The following is a 14,653-nucleotide window of genomic DNA, read 5'->3' as shown; positions in this document are numbered from 1 at the left end:
TCCTGGGTGGTACCAGTGATCTAGCTGATGCTTTGAGATAAATTTGCGACTTAGAAAAGTGTGATTAATCATATTCCATTTTGATAAAGGGCTCGTGGGTGTTGTCATTAGAATCAATTAAGACATTAAAACTGTTTACTTAAGTGCTACTTTAATGTTACTTTGTTTCATTTTTTTAATAACTTGTTACTTAGAACACTATATGAACAATACATAAAAGATGAAACATTTGATAAGAATATATCAAATTATGATGAAATACAATATTTTTGTTCAGCAGAGCGATGGGGACTGTGCAAAAACTTGTTTCCTGAACAAACTGCATCATATGCGAAAGTTCTATCATGGGATTTCACGCGATCTCTATACTCAAGACTCAACAAGACTATTGCCAAACAATATATGTCCCCTTCCAGCTCCACCATTGTCAGAAATATCACTATTGTCAGAATTTTTCTGTATATATTTGTTTCCATAGCAACCAGAATTTTTGACATAGGAACAAAATGAAATGACGTGCATAATGTCCATATTGCCATCTATCCATGTTTCAAGTTTCATGAAAAAATATGAAGAACTTTTAAAGTTATCGCAGGATCCAGAAAACCTCCATTTTCATCAGTATTTCTAGTCTATTTGTTGCCAAAGCAACCATTATTTTTTCAAGGAACAAAATGAAATGACGTGCATAATGTCTATATTGCCATCTATCAATGTTTCAAGTTTCATGAAAAAATATGAAGAACTTTTAAAGTTATCGCAGGATCCAGAAAAGTGTGACAGACAGACAGACTCACTGACTCACAGACAGACAGACACACACACAGAGCGCAAACCATAAGCCCCCTCCGGTGAAACCGGTAGGGGACAAAAAGAACCCACAACCAAATAAGAACCTATCATACCAAATATAAAATTATACGGGCAAAAGCCCGCGAAGCGGGCGTTGACCGTTCATACATATGGGAATTTAGACATAAAATTACATAAGAATACCACATATGGATACGTCTCAAAAAAATTTGCCACGCGACATATATTTTCGCGATGCTATTTATGACCTTGAACAAATCAAAAACACTTTGACATATGCTAAATCACATGTAAATACATACCTTGGGAAAAGTTATATCAATGACATCATAATTGTGTAGCGAATTGCACTAAATATTCTCGCATTATTTGTTTTTCTTCGCAACCGTTCCAGAATAAAGTCATTACTCAATTATCTCCCCTGAATGCTCTTCTTCATTGGGGATAAGCCGAGGACTGGTTCACTAAATATAGTGACAGTCTTTACCAAACACAATTTAGGTGAACATAACCCGTCTTTAATATATTGCCGAATCTCAATTATATCTGTCGAATTCATTTGCTTTGATCTTTTCGATATCATATTGTTATTATAATCCTGACAAATCACAAACGCTTGTTAAAAAATTATTTGTTTTAAACATTATAGTTGGCATCTCTATTCTTCCAGTATTCTCGCGGTATTTCAATAACGACACCCTACTGTTTATTTGTCAGAATTTGTGACGCATTTTCCATTCGCTCTCAGAAAGAAGTTTTACGTGTGATCATGAGCAATATTCTGGTAAGTTTTCGTTGTTATCCACCAGAAACACATTTATTCACAAAATTTAAAGATATTCCGATCTAACTTTTTAGTCTTTTAGCTTTCGTTTTTAACGTCTTTACACCTCGTCTGCTCGCACTTTACCGATATCCCGAAAGGTTACATATCACTATAATTAGTTTAGGCCTAAAACCACAAAATCCGATACCGTTGGATTTCCGTACCACAATCTTACGTAAAAAATCAAATCTTCCAGATTCGAAATCAACAAAAAACAAGACATTTATAAATTGTCTGCATTATTGATCAAATTTTAAGATATATTTGGTTTTCCGTTTTTAGAAGCTGTTCTGCCAAGGCAAGAGCTGGGCATCATACAAGCCATTCTATCCAGCAAAACTGACAGTTTTGGTTTACAGAAATCAACAAAGGAGGGATTCCTGATTTATACAAATTTCCAAGCTATACACACAGTTATTATCTGTGGTGATCTTTATTGGTTCTGTTTGTTTACTTGGATGGAACATGTGTGAACGTTTATAGAACTTTGAAAAGTCTATATATGTCTATCTATAAACAAAAATCAGCTATGGTATAATAAGATCAGATGTGCAAACAATGTCAAAGGGTTATTAAATTAACAATTTGAAGGCAATTATGCTGAATAAATATGAAAGTTCCCATACAAATTTTGTCTGTATATCGACAAGTGTCTGCCGATAATTGTCAAACTAGTAATACAAAACTTACCACAAGTATGTAAAAGCACTAAGTACCTGTGATCATTTTTAGTAAGATAGTGTAATTCTAAACAGTAGCAAATAGCTTGTTTAGAAAATGCATAATGCAATTAATATGATTTCCGTTCTATTGTGTAATTAATAAATCTGTTGTTACTTGTTAATCCATGATAAATGTTTTATGGCTAGTACAAAACAAGCAATTTTAATTTTGTAAAAGGTAATACAATGACACCACTTTGTAATTTCATATACGTAAATATTCTTGAAATGTAGGTTGATGACAGTGTTTTAGTTTACTTATTTTGTAACTATTATTTTATGTGCAAATAAATGATGTGAAGTGTTTTGTATCTCCACACAATACCACATACCTTTTTATATATGTACTGTGTTATTTGTTATTTGAATGTTTAAGTAAAAAAATGTGGATGATATAACATGATGCATTCGAATATTTGCATTCAAATTGTAACTAAAAAGCTAAGTGTATGCAGTTTAGACTGTGATTTTAGAATTGCTACAAAATGGCTAGTTTTTTACTGTACTGTGTGCTAAATGCAACTGCTTTAGCAAGCTGTCAGGTTGAATTGAGACATTTGATGAAACAAACTGTTTCCTCGGTAGGACCTGTACTTAGTGTCTATAATGAAGTACCATGACGTCGAAAGTCTACAAGACCTACTAGGTAGAAAGAGTAATGTACTTCGACGTACAATTTTCACCGACCCTTGAGTGTTAGCCAATCAGAAGACACCTTACGTCTGTTGCTTTTAGAGATATTTGACATTGAACATTATTATTATTATTATTATTATTTATACCGAATTATGCGACTATCGACCGCTTACTCATAGGTATTGTGCGTATGTATTAAACATTATTATTATTTATATCAAATACCAGTTAGCGGTCGATAGTCGCATAATTTGGTATAAATTACCCACTTAACGGATCAATACAGAGACCTCCCAGTGACTTTGCCAGTTAGCAGACATCCCATCCACTATACCACAGACACCGAACCAGCTATAAATTCCTGTGGCTAGAAAACAAAAAACAAATAAGATGCTAGATCTTTAAGCTTGGAACATGTAACTTCGTTTTAAGATTGATTTTTGTGATGCATTACTTAATTTTTGCAACAATTATAATATTTTGAACACAATCATGTCCATATATTTATTAAAAATACATGGTTATTAAAAAACCTTAAAAAGCTTTTGCCCGTAAATTAGGTAGCACCTATAATCATATTAGTTTCGGACAAGAATATTTATTAAGGTATTCTGTATACAATTCTTTGTATAAATCTAATTACTAACAAAATACATGTCTAAAATAACCTATTTAGTGCGTTAATTTTCAAGTGTGCATTGAAAATCAGATTTGTTTGTTTTTATAATATTCGCAATTTCAGTCGCGAAAACAGGTTTCATAATCTTACAGATCCACGGTTGGCGGATGCACAACGATTTTTGCCAACTCTTCCTTAAAAGCCTGAGCATCCTCAGACAGTTCGTCTGATTCTGGTACATTTTCTTCTTCGTCGTCTTCTTTAAGCCCGTCATCTATATTTTCATCTTCTGTCAAAGGTTCCGTTTCCGCCATCTTTGTATAAAACGCGTCATGGCAACAATTAAAACTTGCACCATATAGTTAATGGGTTAATTTCTACTAATATGATTATAGGTGCTACCTAATTTACGGGCAAAACTTAAAAGATGTCTTTTTTTAGTTTGCATATTGATTAGACATAAAAGCCTGCACATTTTAATTGAACAATCCAGCTCCCAAAAGGTAATTCGTTTTTAGAGAAATTCACCAAAAATATTTTTAAGATTTAAGCAATGGATAAAGCAACCACTAGTCTTGTTTACAAACGTTTTAATATCAATTTTAATGGTTATTCACTTTTAAATAAACAATATTTAAAATTTATATCTTTAAAAACCTCTTGAATAGATAAAAGCAACTGCGTCTAAAGTAAAATAAATGTTTAAATATCAGGATAAATTTTAATTGAAATTGTTGGGCATATTTAAATCACATGCATAACAACATATATTTAATCTATCTTTACATGTGTCTATTTACAGCAATGTGACATTCATGATTTCATCTAGACCCTGCTAGAAACAAATCACTGAATGACATTTTTTGACAAACATGCATATGCGAAGTTGTTGTCCACCAAAAAAGAAAATCATTTCTAAACAGTCAAAATATAAATAATGTATTTTATTATTAAAAATGTGTTTTATGTTTCTTGAACATATGCAGGATTTCAAAATGTTGAAGACGGAAGATGAAGTAAAAGGGGGAAATGATCGTTTTTTTACTTAAAGCGAGTATATTATATGATTTCAATGTCAACATTGTATTCTTCCTTCCTTACCCAGCATATTAATATGACCGTAGAATGTTAAATTAAATTAATTCACAATCCTCATATGGTACCATCAATCAAATAGTGTTTACTACAGTGAAACAAACAAGTAAACACGCTTACAGAAGGAGATTTTTCTGTACAGCAGAAATTTATTTACTATTAAATACACCTTTTCTTTCATTTATGTTCTGGTTCTACTTCTTCTGATTATTTATTGGTATTCAATTAAAGCCCCAAAAAGTATACACAACAATGATTCAAGGGTAATTGAGCTTGGAAGTGGTCTTATTTTTTACCCTAAGGTGTATGCTCCATGCACTTTATGCGAAGAAGTAGAAGAAGGAATTTAAGGCGATTGCTCATGACATAAACTAATGAAACATACAAAACATAAACATAAAAAATCAGTATGATGTGTCAATTTATTATTTATGCAAGAAATAAAAAAGCTATATGTTGAAGATCCACAGGCATTTTGCAATTAAACTATTCACAATTTTGCCACTATATCATGGGAAGAAAAATTAGCTTTCAATTACACAATATATATCAAATTCTATAGTAAAACATGCTAGTTAATATTGTTTAAAAGTTAAATGTCTTGCAAGAATTAGTCTTCAAAACACATTAATCCCAAAACTGAGTGCGCTTCCTTGCTTGCGGCATGCTTTTAATTAACAACTAAACTTTCCTTAAAAAATTATATAAATGCATGGAAACTATTAGTATAAACATAACTTTAACATGTTTGCTATCTGCTAGTTGTTTATTTCACTTAATAATAATAATAATAATAATAATAATAATAATAAAAGATTTATTTACAGAAGGTTACACATAAAGACAATGACACATTATACATATTATGCAAATGAATCAATACTTTTTTACAATGTGGCCTTCTTAAACGTACATACACAAATAGGTCTATAAGTAAAAATATTCAAACAATATTTTCTTACACCCATACATAACAAACATAGATAGACACACATGAAATATTATTGATTATAATAATAATAATAATAAAAGCTTTATTAACAGAAGGTTACACATAAAGACAATGACGCATTATACATATTATCGTCGCTGTCATTCTCAAACCTCGTAGCTCCAAAATTTTCAAAATATTTTTTTCGTCTTTTCCGAATAAATTAAGTCTGTCGCGTGTTTTGTGCTATATCTCGTAGCTCTACGCCAATCAGAGCCATTGAAAAAGCCACATGACGAAATGTTGTTGAATGATTGTTGGCTTTTTTCCCGGCGAAAAGTCGTAGCGACGCCATTTCACCTATAGGTACGTCGTTTCGTTTGGACAAATTTGACAAAAACGTTTTTATGTTTTTTTTTATTTGCAACTACGAGGTTTCCTATCAGGATGAATTGTCGTACCTCATAAAAATGACAAAACTGTGGTGACAAAATATCGTAGCTACCATGTCTGACTGTCAGTACGACTTATCAGTATGACTTACGCGTCTACGGCTTATACCGTATTTTGCTGCTTCATTTGTTTGGTATTTTTACAGAATTTCAATTTCTAAAACATCGTAATAAAAAAATGAGACGTTTTTTTTCTCTCTCCTGAAAAGTTGGCATTTTGTAGCTACGAGGTTTGAGAACGACAGCGACGTTATGCAGATGAATAAATACTTTTTTACAATGCGTCCTTCTTAAACTAACATACACAAATAGGTCTCTAACAAGTAAAACATTTAAACAATATTTTCTTACACCAATACATACACCAATACACCAATGAAATATCATTGATTAGAGAAAAAAAAAACACAACCAATGACATATTATTGATTAGAAAATAAATGTGCTTTATATTGCCTTTTAAAAGAAGTCCGAATCATAGACATTTTTTTAATATTAAAAAAACTAAAACAACAACAACAACAAAATATTCGTTAACTTCTAAGAAATTGCACACCTGGTTGTGTTGCTTCATTTTTGTCCGCATTAAAGCCTGTTTGAGCATGCGGTTTGAGACAAACATACGATGTGTGTGTGATGATGGAAGGGGCGCGTCCTACAGATATATCTTATGTTATAAGAATAAAAGCGATAAAAAGAATGAGAAATCTATTCTTTGTTGTTTAATTTATCATTGTTAAACAAAAACAGTATTTTCTTTGTATTTTGTTGCCTATAATATTGAACGGGGTTTGTAGCAGAAAGTTCTTTGTGGTGGGTGGTAATTGGCCTTCCCAGAAATTTAATGTTTTTTAAACAATGTTTTGCATTCTTTCAATGCGTATTCTATGGCATTTTAAATAAAAACAAACAAACAAACACATCCTCATCAATAAGTCGACATCTTACTCTTTAAATATTTGCATTAGCGTACAACATGTCTTTTTTTGTCCACCTCGAACATTAATTTGGGCATCTAAACTCGTCCACAGTGTTCCAATTGAAGTAACTTATTATACTGTTTATACGGAAGTTCCATTTTAGGATGATGAACTCCAAAATCAAAGCATTTCAAATTTCGTTTTGAAACTGATCCACATTTGGATTTGTTAAGAGCAACTCAAATAGACTGTCTCCAAATACTGCACCCCTTCACTCGAGTACCATCGATAACATTGTTTTCGGTATCAGTGGGAACAACAGGTTGTTGTAGGGCATCGTTGACCGATAACATGTTGCATCAACAGGGTTCAGAAAGTAGGGACCCTAACAGGGTTCAGAAAGTAGGGACCCTAAATTCGCTTAATGTAGTACACATACTTTTAAAACAAAAAATCGCAAAATATCTTTTTTTTTCATTAGCGCGTTAACAATGCAATGGTCAGTTAATAATGCTTTTAAAGAGCCTAACGTACCTCTGAACCTATTATTAAATGGAATACTGTACGACACATCGACTTCGATTATAGTGCACACTAAATACAACTTAATAAAGAGGACTAATATTAAAAATTAACACCAAATTCTTCAAGCACATCACATTTAAAACAAAATCCGAGTTTGATATTCCTCACTTCCACACACGCGATTTAGAGTATTGTATAAGACCAGCATATAAAAGCGCATGCATGAAAGTTACCGCCCCGATTACACTCACCAGTATCATAACATTTTAACGCTGTTCTGTGTCAAAAGATAGAAATCCATCAGGAAAATAATGTCAGGAAGTCAAAAACCGCATACATTGTTGTCTGGCAACAAGTGGACAGTAATTGAACCTCAATGAACACCTGGGTCGGTGGGTTTCGAAGTATATAAGGCAATACGTGTGCAGTACTATTAAAGTGCTTTACAACAATATATTGGTCTATTTTTACATAGAACTCGCCATATTCCTGTTATAAACTTAAACAACGCTGGCGTCATTACAAGATAAGTCACAAAATCACAAACGTAAGTACAGCATATATAACTTTATTTCAATTTGGCAAATAGGTATCAACTAAAGTCACAGTATATGTATACATTATTTTCGTTTGAACCGCTTTTTATCGGTCAATATACTCAGTAGTCGCTCTGATTCGCAAAGCTAGTAAACAACACGGACAAATACCTTCGAGGATCATGAATCCAAGGGATTGAATTGATTTTATTCGGAGGTGCGGTGTGTAAGTTAGTGTCCATTAAGAATACGATGGTTAGGTACACGGTTAGGGGAATCGACTGACAAACAAATTCCAGGTGGTCATTTTTGAGGTAGTCCGATAATACTTATAACCATGGTAACCGCGGTATACAATCAACTGCAAAGTATTGTTCTGTCGTTCAGTTTCTACAGTGAAAAAAACTCCATCGCATTTGATCAGTAGGCCGTATGATTATCAAACTGTTTGTATAGTTTAATGTTATAAATTCTTCGGAGATCGATCATTTGACTGACCAGTTGCTTAAAGCACGACGCGCAAATGCTCGAACCATCAAATCCGTGGCGAACATGATGTGGTTCTAGACTGGTATCCGGCACGGGTAACCTAGATATTGTACACTTGGCGAAAACCAAAATACTGGTTTACGCAATGTGGTGCGAGATTGATAACGATTAAACGAAAACTATATAAACGCCTCGTAATACCCGAACGCTATAGTTGATAGAGGTTGACTCCCGAAGTACAGGGGCGGTGTTAAAAAACTTTGAGGAACGAATAAACGTTCAAGTTAAAATGATGTCGCTCTATCAGATGTTGTGTTTCGTTATGCCTTTTCTATATTCGTGTCAACAAATAACAGACGGGAAACAGATCAAAATGTACAAGAATTGCGGTAAGTTAATGATTCTTATTTCATTTCAAATTATAGTGCAAACGTTTGCAAGATAAATATAGCTCGACAACATTTATCGGACACTCGTAAATTCCGTTCGAAATTATTATACGCTTGAAATGTGTCCTTTATTTGCAATCTGTTTTGTCCGTGCACGTTTTGCACGAGTATAATGTTGTGCTAGTTGAACATAGATAATGAAGGGGTAAGCTATTCTTTAAGCATCCGTGGTTAAAATTTAGATCTAAGTCGGGTTTTTGATAGCGGTACACTCACACTGAATATAGTGCACGTGCACTAATAGATTCAACATGCGGTGCATTTTTGCTTTGTTTGTCTTCCATTTATCGAAAACGTGTCAATATATAAAAGGGACACATCGACGACAAATACTTTTCTTTTAAAGTATTGATTTAATTATTGACTATCACAAAGATTAAAAAAAATAAATGTAATGCTCTTTTCAATGCACGAGTCCAGCTAAGTAGGAAATAACGAAACTACGAAAACTAGTTTATATAGGGTTTTTTTGGTCGATAGAATAAAAGTAACAAATCACACATTTAAATCTCGATATTAAGTAACAAGCTGGTCGGTAACGTCCTTATTGATTGGCAAATGACACGATTGTAATTACCTGAATCTTACTGAAATTGTGCATTCCATAAACAGTTTGTCTTTATAAACACGTTTTTAGCTCGACTATTAGATATGAAATATATATAGTGGAGCTATCCTACTCATCCCGGCGTCGGCGTTTCCGTGCCGTGCCGTTAGCGTGCAAATGTTAAAGTTTTCGTACTACCCCAATTATTTTCATTGTCCCTTGACATATTGCTTCATATTTTGCATACTTGTTTACCAACATGACCCCAACCTATAAACAAGAGCAGACAACTCTATCAAGCATTTTGTCATAATTATGGCCCCTTTTCCACTTAGAATATGCAGCAAATGTTAAAGTTTGCGTACTACCCCAAATATTTTCAATGTACATTGACATATTGCTTTCATATTTTGCATACTTGTTAACCATCATGACCCAAACCTATAAACAAGAGCATACAACTGTATCAAGCATTTTGACAGAATTATTGCCCCTTTTATACTTAAAATATGCATATTATTGATAAATTTATTTTAAACTTTGCGTACTACCCCAAATATTTCCGATATCCTTTGACATATTGCTTTTATATTTTGCATACTTGTTTACCAACATAACCCCAAACTATAAACAAGAGCAGACAACTCTATCAAGCATTTTGTCATAATTATGGCCCCTTTTCCACTTAGAAAATGCAGCAAATGTTAAAGTTTGCTTACTACCCAAAATATTTTAAATGTCCCTTGACATATTGCTTTCATATTATCATGACCCCAACCTATAAACAAGAGCATACAACTGTATCAAGCATTATGACAGATTTATTGCCCCTTTTATACTTAGAATATGCATATTATGGATAAATCTATGTTAAACTTTGCGTACTACCCCAAATATTTCCTATATTCTTTGACATATTGCTTTTATGTTATGCATACTTGTTTACCAACATGACCTCAACCTATAAACAAGAGCAGACCACTGCATCAAGCATTTTGACATAATTATGGCCCCTTTTACACTTAGATAATTGAACATTTTGCTTAAATTGCCATAACTTCTTTATTTATGATCACATTTTATTATTACTTTTACAAAACAACACTTACCTGAATACCACAATGGATTCCACCCAAACAATACCCCAAGCCCCTACTACCCAGAATCCCTTCCCCACACCCCACATTATACCCCCTCCCCCCACATGACCCCAACCTATAACAAGAGCAGACCACTGTATCAAGCATTTTGACATAATTATGGCCCCTTTTACACTTAGATAATTGATCATATTGGTTAAATTGCCATAACTTCTTTATTTATGATCACATTTTATCACATTTGATTATTACTTTGACAAAACAACACTTACCTGAATACCACAATGGATTCCACCCAAACAATACCCCACGCCCCTACTACCCAGAATCCCTTCCCCATACCCCACATATTACCCCCCCTCTTACCCCCCCCCCCCCACCCAAAAGAAAAATAATATATTTTTTTGTTTGTTTAACATCATCTAATGAATTACCCCACCCCACATTATACCCCCTCTCACCCCCAACCTCCCCCCCCCCAATTTTTTTTAACATCATCTAATAAATTACCCCACCCCACATTATATCCACCTCTCACCCCCACACCCCACATTATACCCCCTCTCAACCCCCCCCCCCCCCCCCCCCAAAAAAAAAAATAAATAAAATAAATAATAATTTTATTTTTTACTTTTTTTTATTTTTGAAAGATCGTCTTATAAATTATTGAATATGAACAATTTCCCCATGATGGCTTACGTTATACTGTCAAGCACTCGAATAGTCGAGCGCGCTGTCCTCTGACAGCTCTTGTTGTTTTTAACGTCCTGGCTCTATAAACCTATAGTTTCTGTTACAGGTATAACGCATATAATTTTATTAATCCATATTTATACCCAATGAACTTAACGATATAGACCTATAGTGTATGCCTGTTAAAATTCATTTTTCTTTAAGTTTTACCAAACTTTCTATGTTATGCCTTTTTAAATGTTTGATTGCTTTTGCAAACATTGTTTATACACATAGGAAATTCTGTAATAGAAGACCAACTCTACATATATGAAACATAGGGAATCAGACATAATAAACTCCAAATTAGGGTTGTATAAAACTATACAATGTTTGTAGTAATTTATATAATAATAGCTCTAATCATTATAATATAATCGATCTAGAATATAGCTAATGCAAATAATCGATCTGGAATCAGTGCCCCAGATAAGCTGCGTATCGGCGTTTTTCACCCTATTAAAATGTTTAAATACGCAAAGAAATTCAATATAATGCGTATTGAAAACGCAATCAATTTGACTTTTACGCTAAATCTTTAAATTTGATGCGTACGATACGAGTCTCGATCGAAAATGCTTCGCTCAATTTCGGTAATTTTTAATTGGAATAATTATCGTACGGCGGCAAAGATTTTATTCATTCAACAGTGAGCAAGCGCCTGGATGACGGAGGAGCAAAACAGTCGAAGTTCTTTAAACGCTATGCGGACTAAATTTCAAAACAAATTAAGCGTTCGACCAAAATATTTATGACGTGCATTTGTAAAGCGTCTGTACTTTCAGTTTCTATAGCGATGCGTAATAAAAATGTCAATGCGAGGTCGAAAGACATGCGCGATTGCGCTAAATGTATGTCGATCGCAAACTTTTTCCAACCACGTACAAACAACGCAATCATTTGTGTTATCGATTTTTTAGCCACTGTGTATGCAGCAGTTGAAAGTAGCTAGTTGACATCCAAAAACATGACGGAAAGTCCGACTCCGTGATTGAAAAAAACTGTCAAAAGTGGAAAAAGTCATATACCTGGTTAGAAATGGTTTACGTTGATAGGGCAGAAATAATAGTTGAAATGTGCATACTGCAACCAGTCTGTGCAACAAAAGTAAAGCATACATGAGTTTGAGGTATCAATGTTAATAACATATTTCACCCTTTTAAAAAACTGAAATCACCCTATTTTTCAAAATCAATGAGTGAAAACCCTATTACCCAAATAATTATCTGGGGCACTGGGAATATAGCTAATGCACATAATCGATCTGGAATATAGCTAATGCACATAATCGATTTGGAATTTAGCTAATGCACATAATCGATCTGGAATATAGCTAATGCACATAATCGATCTGGAATATAGCTAATGCACATAATCGATCTGGAATATAGCTAATGCACATAATCGATCTGGAATATAGCTAATGCACATATTTTTTTTGAAGACCAATACAATTATCTCGTTTACTATGAAATCAAGCAAATTGTCTTTATGCATGTGATTTCTTTTCAGGACCTGACAGCATAAAATATATTTCCATGGACCCGTGCGAAATTGAGCCGTGCGTTTTTACAAAGGGAGAAAACGTTTCTGTTACAATTGACTTCACAACGAATTCGACAGGTATGTTGAGGTATTTCTATCCACACATTCACACTTCATACGCAATACACTAATCATTATACAATGTATCACGATAACCTTATGTATTCATTAAGACGTAACGTACGGCGATGGCCATACTTATTCAAACACTATGTAGTATTGCCTAACTTACTACCATCTTGGTACAAATTATATACATATCATTAAACGAAAGGTCATCAAATCTGTACTTATTTTCATACACTCCGTATTGTATAACACGTGGACGTCAGGGCTGTTAAAAGTATATAGCTTTTGTCGATTAAAGGTAATATTTTCTTAGATTTTCAGTTAATGCAATTTCACCAAAAAATGAAACTGCCATAGAAATGGTATTCCCTATTTTTTTACATTGCGAGAAAAAGTTGTACAAAATGATGGTTTTCATGCACTATTTTCCCCCATCATTATTTGAAAGCTATTGCCCTTTCCCAAAGCCTTATAAAAGCACATAAAACAATATTTTAATACATGCGTACGCTAGTATTTGAACAACATATGTCGCTCCTTCAGTCACAGACGTGCAAGCCAAGGTGTACGGTGAGGTAGCGGGTGTTTTCGTTCCATTCGCTCTACCCAACCCGGATGGGTGCCAAGGGTGCGATCTAACCTGCCCACTCGGTGCTGGCGAACAATCGTACACTAACACATTTCCAGTGCTGGCGATCTACCCAGAGGTAAGGTGCATTTACAGTCTTTATACTGACAATATACATGTACAGCACACAATAACGTCAATAAGTATATTTTGGATCTGTTCCAAACCAATCCTTTAACGGGCCTTTTCACAGTTTTTGCAAATAAAAACGTTTCACATGTACGATACATTAAGATCAAACAAGCAAAATATCGCTGCTGACAAGAAAAAACATTTGTTTGTTAATCCTTAGTTATTGGTCGAAATCTGGATATATGATTTAAAACGCGTGTAACGTTTTTCATCGATAATTTGGCAAATACGTGTATATAATTTATACAGCGCCACAAAATCGCTTTTCATTTCGACAAACTGAATTGTCGGGGAATGATAACTTAAAAAAAAATTTACTTAGTCTATAATATGCGAAATCTTATCAAGTTTATGGGTACTTTAGTAAATACATTTTATGACATTTTTCACAAAACGAAAGTCCCTGTTCAATGCTACAACATGCAATAAGCGACCCTACAGTTAAGGAGAACATTTGTCAATTATTAATATATTAATATACACACACACAAACCATATACTTGGACACAGCTCTTGCGCGCTAGAGCAGAGCCGTCCTGGTAACAGTCCTAAAATGATTATTTTGTTTACTGCGTTGATATTGGATTCAATTTTACCGGTACGAATATTCCAGATCAAAGTGGTCGTCAAGTGGGAGTTATTGGACCAGGACAGCAATACCCTCGTCTGCTTCGAGTTCCCGATGCAAATCACGGAGAGCGCCGGAAATATCTATTAGAGAACCGTAAAATAACAACGTCGGCGACCAACTGTTTCCAAACCGTCTCCAAAGCAAGCGACATTAAATGCATGGACGCGGAAAATGCTTGATTTTGTCAAGTTTTATTGATTGAATATCATGAATATTATGTTGCTCAGAGATATGTCAATAAATTTTCTTTACGTTA

At 33.8% G+C, this 14,653-nt stretch overlaps 2 protein-coding genes and 1 long non-coding RNA gene across 3 annotated transcripts in view; 2 read left to right on the top strand and 1 right to left on the bottom strand.

Moving 5' to 3' along the window:
* The window catches only part of LOC127873808 (dynein regulatory complex subunit 7-like), a 39,353-nt gene extending 35,394 nt beyond the window's left edge, over positions 1 to 3,959 (bottom strand). Inside the window, 1 exon segment of the mRNA XM_052417802.1 lies at positions 3,767 to 3,959. Within this exon segment, the coding sequence (XP_052273762.1) occupies positions 3,767 to 3,930 (164 nt within the window). The 5' untranslated portion in view covers positions 3,931 to 3,959.
* On the top strand, positions 1,288 to 2,666 carry LOC127873822 (uncharacterized). Its single transcript, XR_008046401.1, has 2 exons — positions 1,288 to 1,597; positions 1,922 to 2,666. It is a non-coding gene; the product is annotated as an uncharacterized LOC127873822 (long non-coding RNA).
* Positions 3,960 to 8,738: 4,779 nt separating the features above from the next.
* On the top strand, positions 8,739 to 14,653 carry LOC127873814 (NPC intracellular cholesterol transporter 2-like). The gene is made up of 4 exons (XM_052417812.1): positions 8,739 to 8,953; positions 12,905 to 13,015; positions 13,550 to 13,713; positions 14,380 to 14,653. The coding sequence occupies exons 1-4, from the start codon at positions 8,854 to 8,856 to the stop codon at positions 14,482 to 14,484; spliced, it is 480 nt and encodes a 159-aa protein (XP_052273772.1). The 5' UTR covers positions 8,739 to 8,853; the 3' UTR covers positions 14,485 to 14,653.

The sequence above is a fragment of the Dreissena polymorpha genome, chromosome 3 (genome assembly GCF_020536995.1).
Source record: "Dreissena polymorpha isolate Duluth1 chromosome 3, UMN_Dpol_1.0, whole genome shotgun sequence".
Classification (NCBI taxonomy): domain Eukaryota; kingdom Metazoa; phylum Mollusca; class Bivalvia; order Myida; family Dreissenidae; genus Dreissena; species Dreissena polymorpha.
The sequence above is the reverse complement of the archived record's forward strand: the minus strand, read 5'-3'. Positions and strand labels throughout refer to the sequence as shown.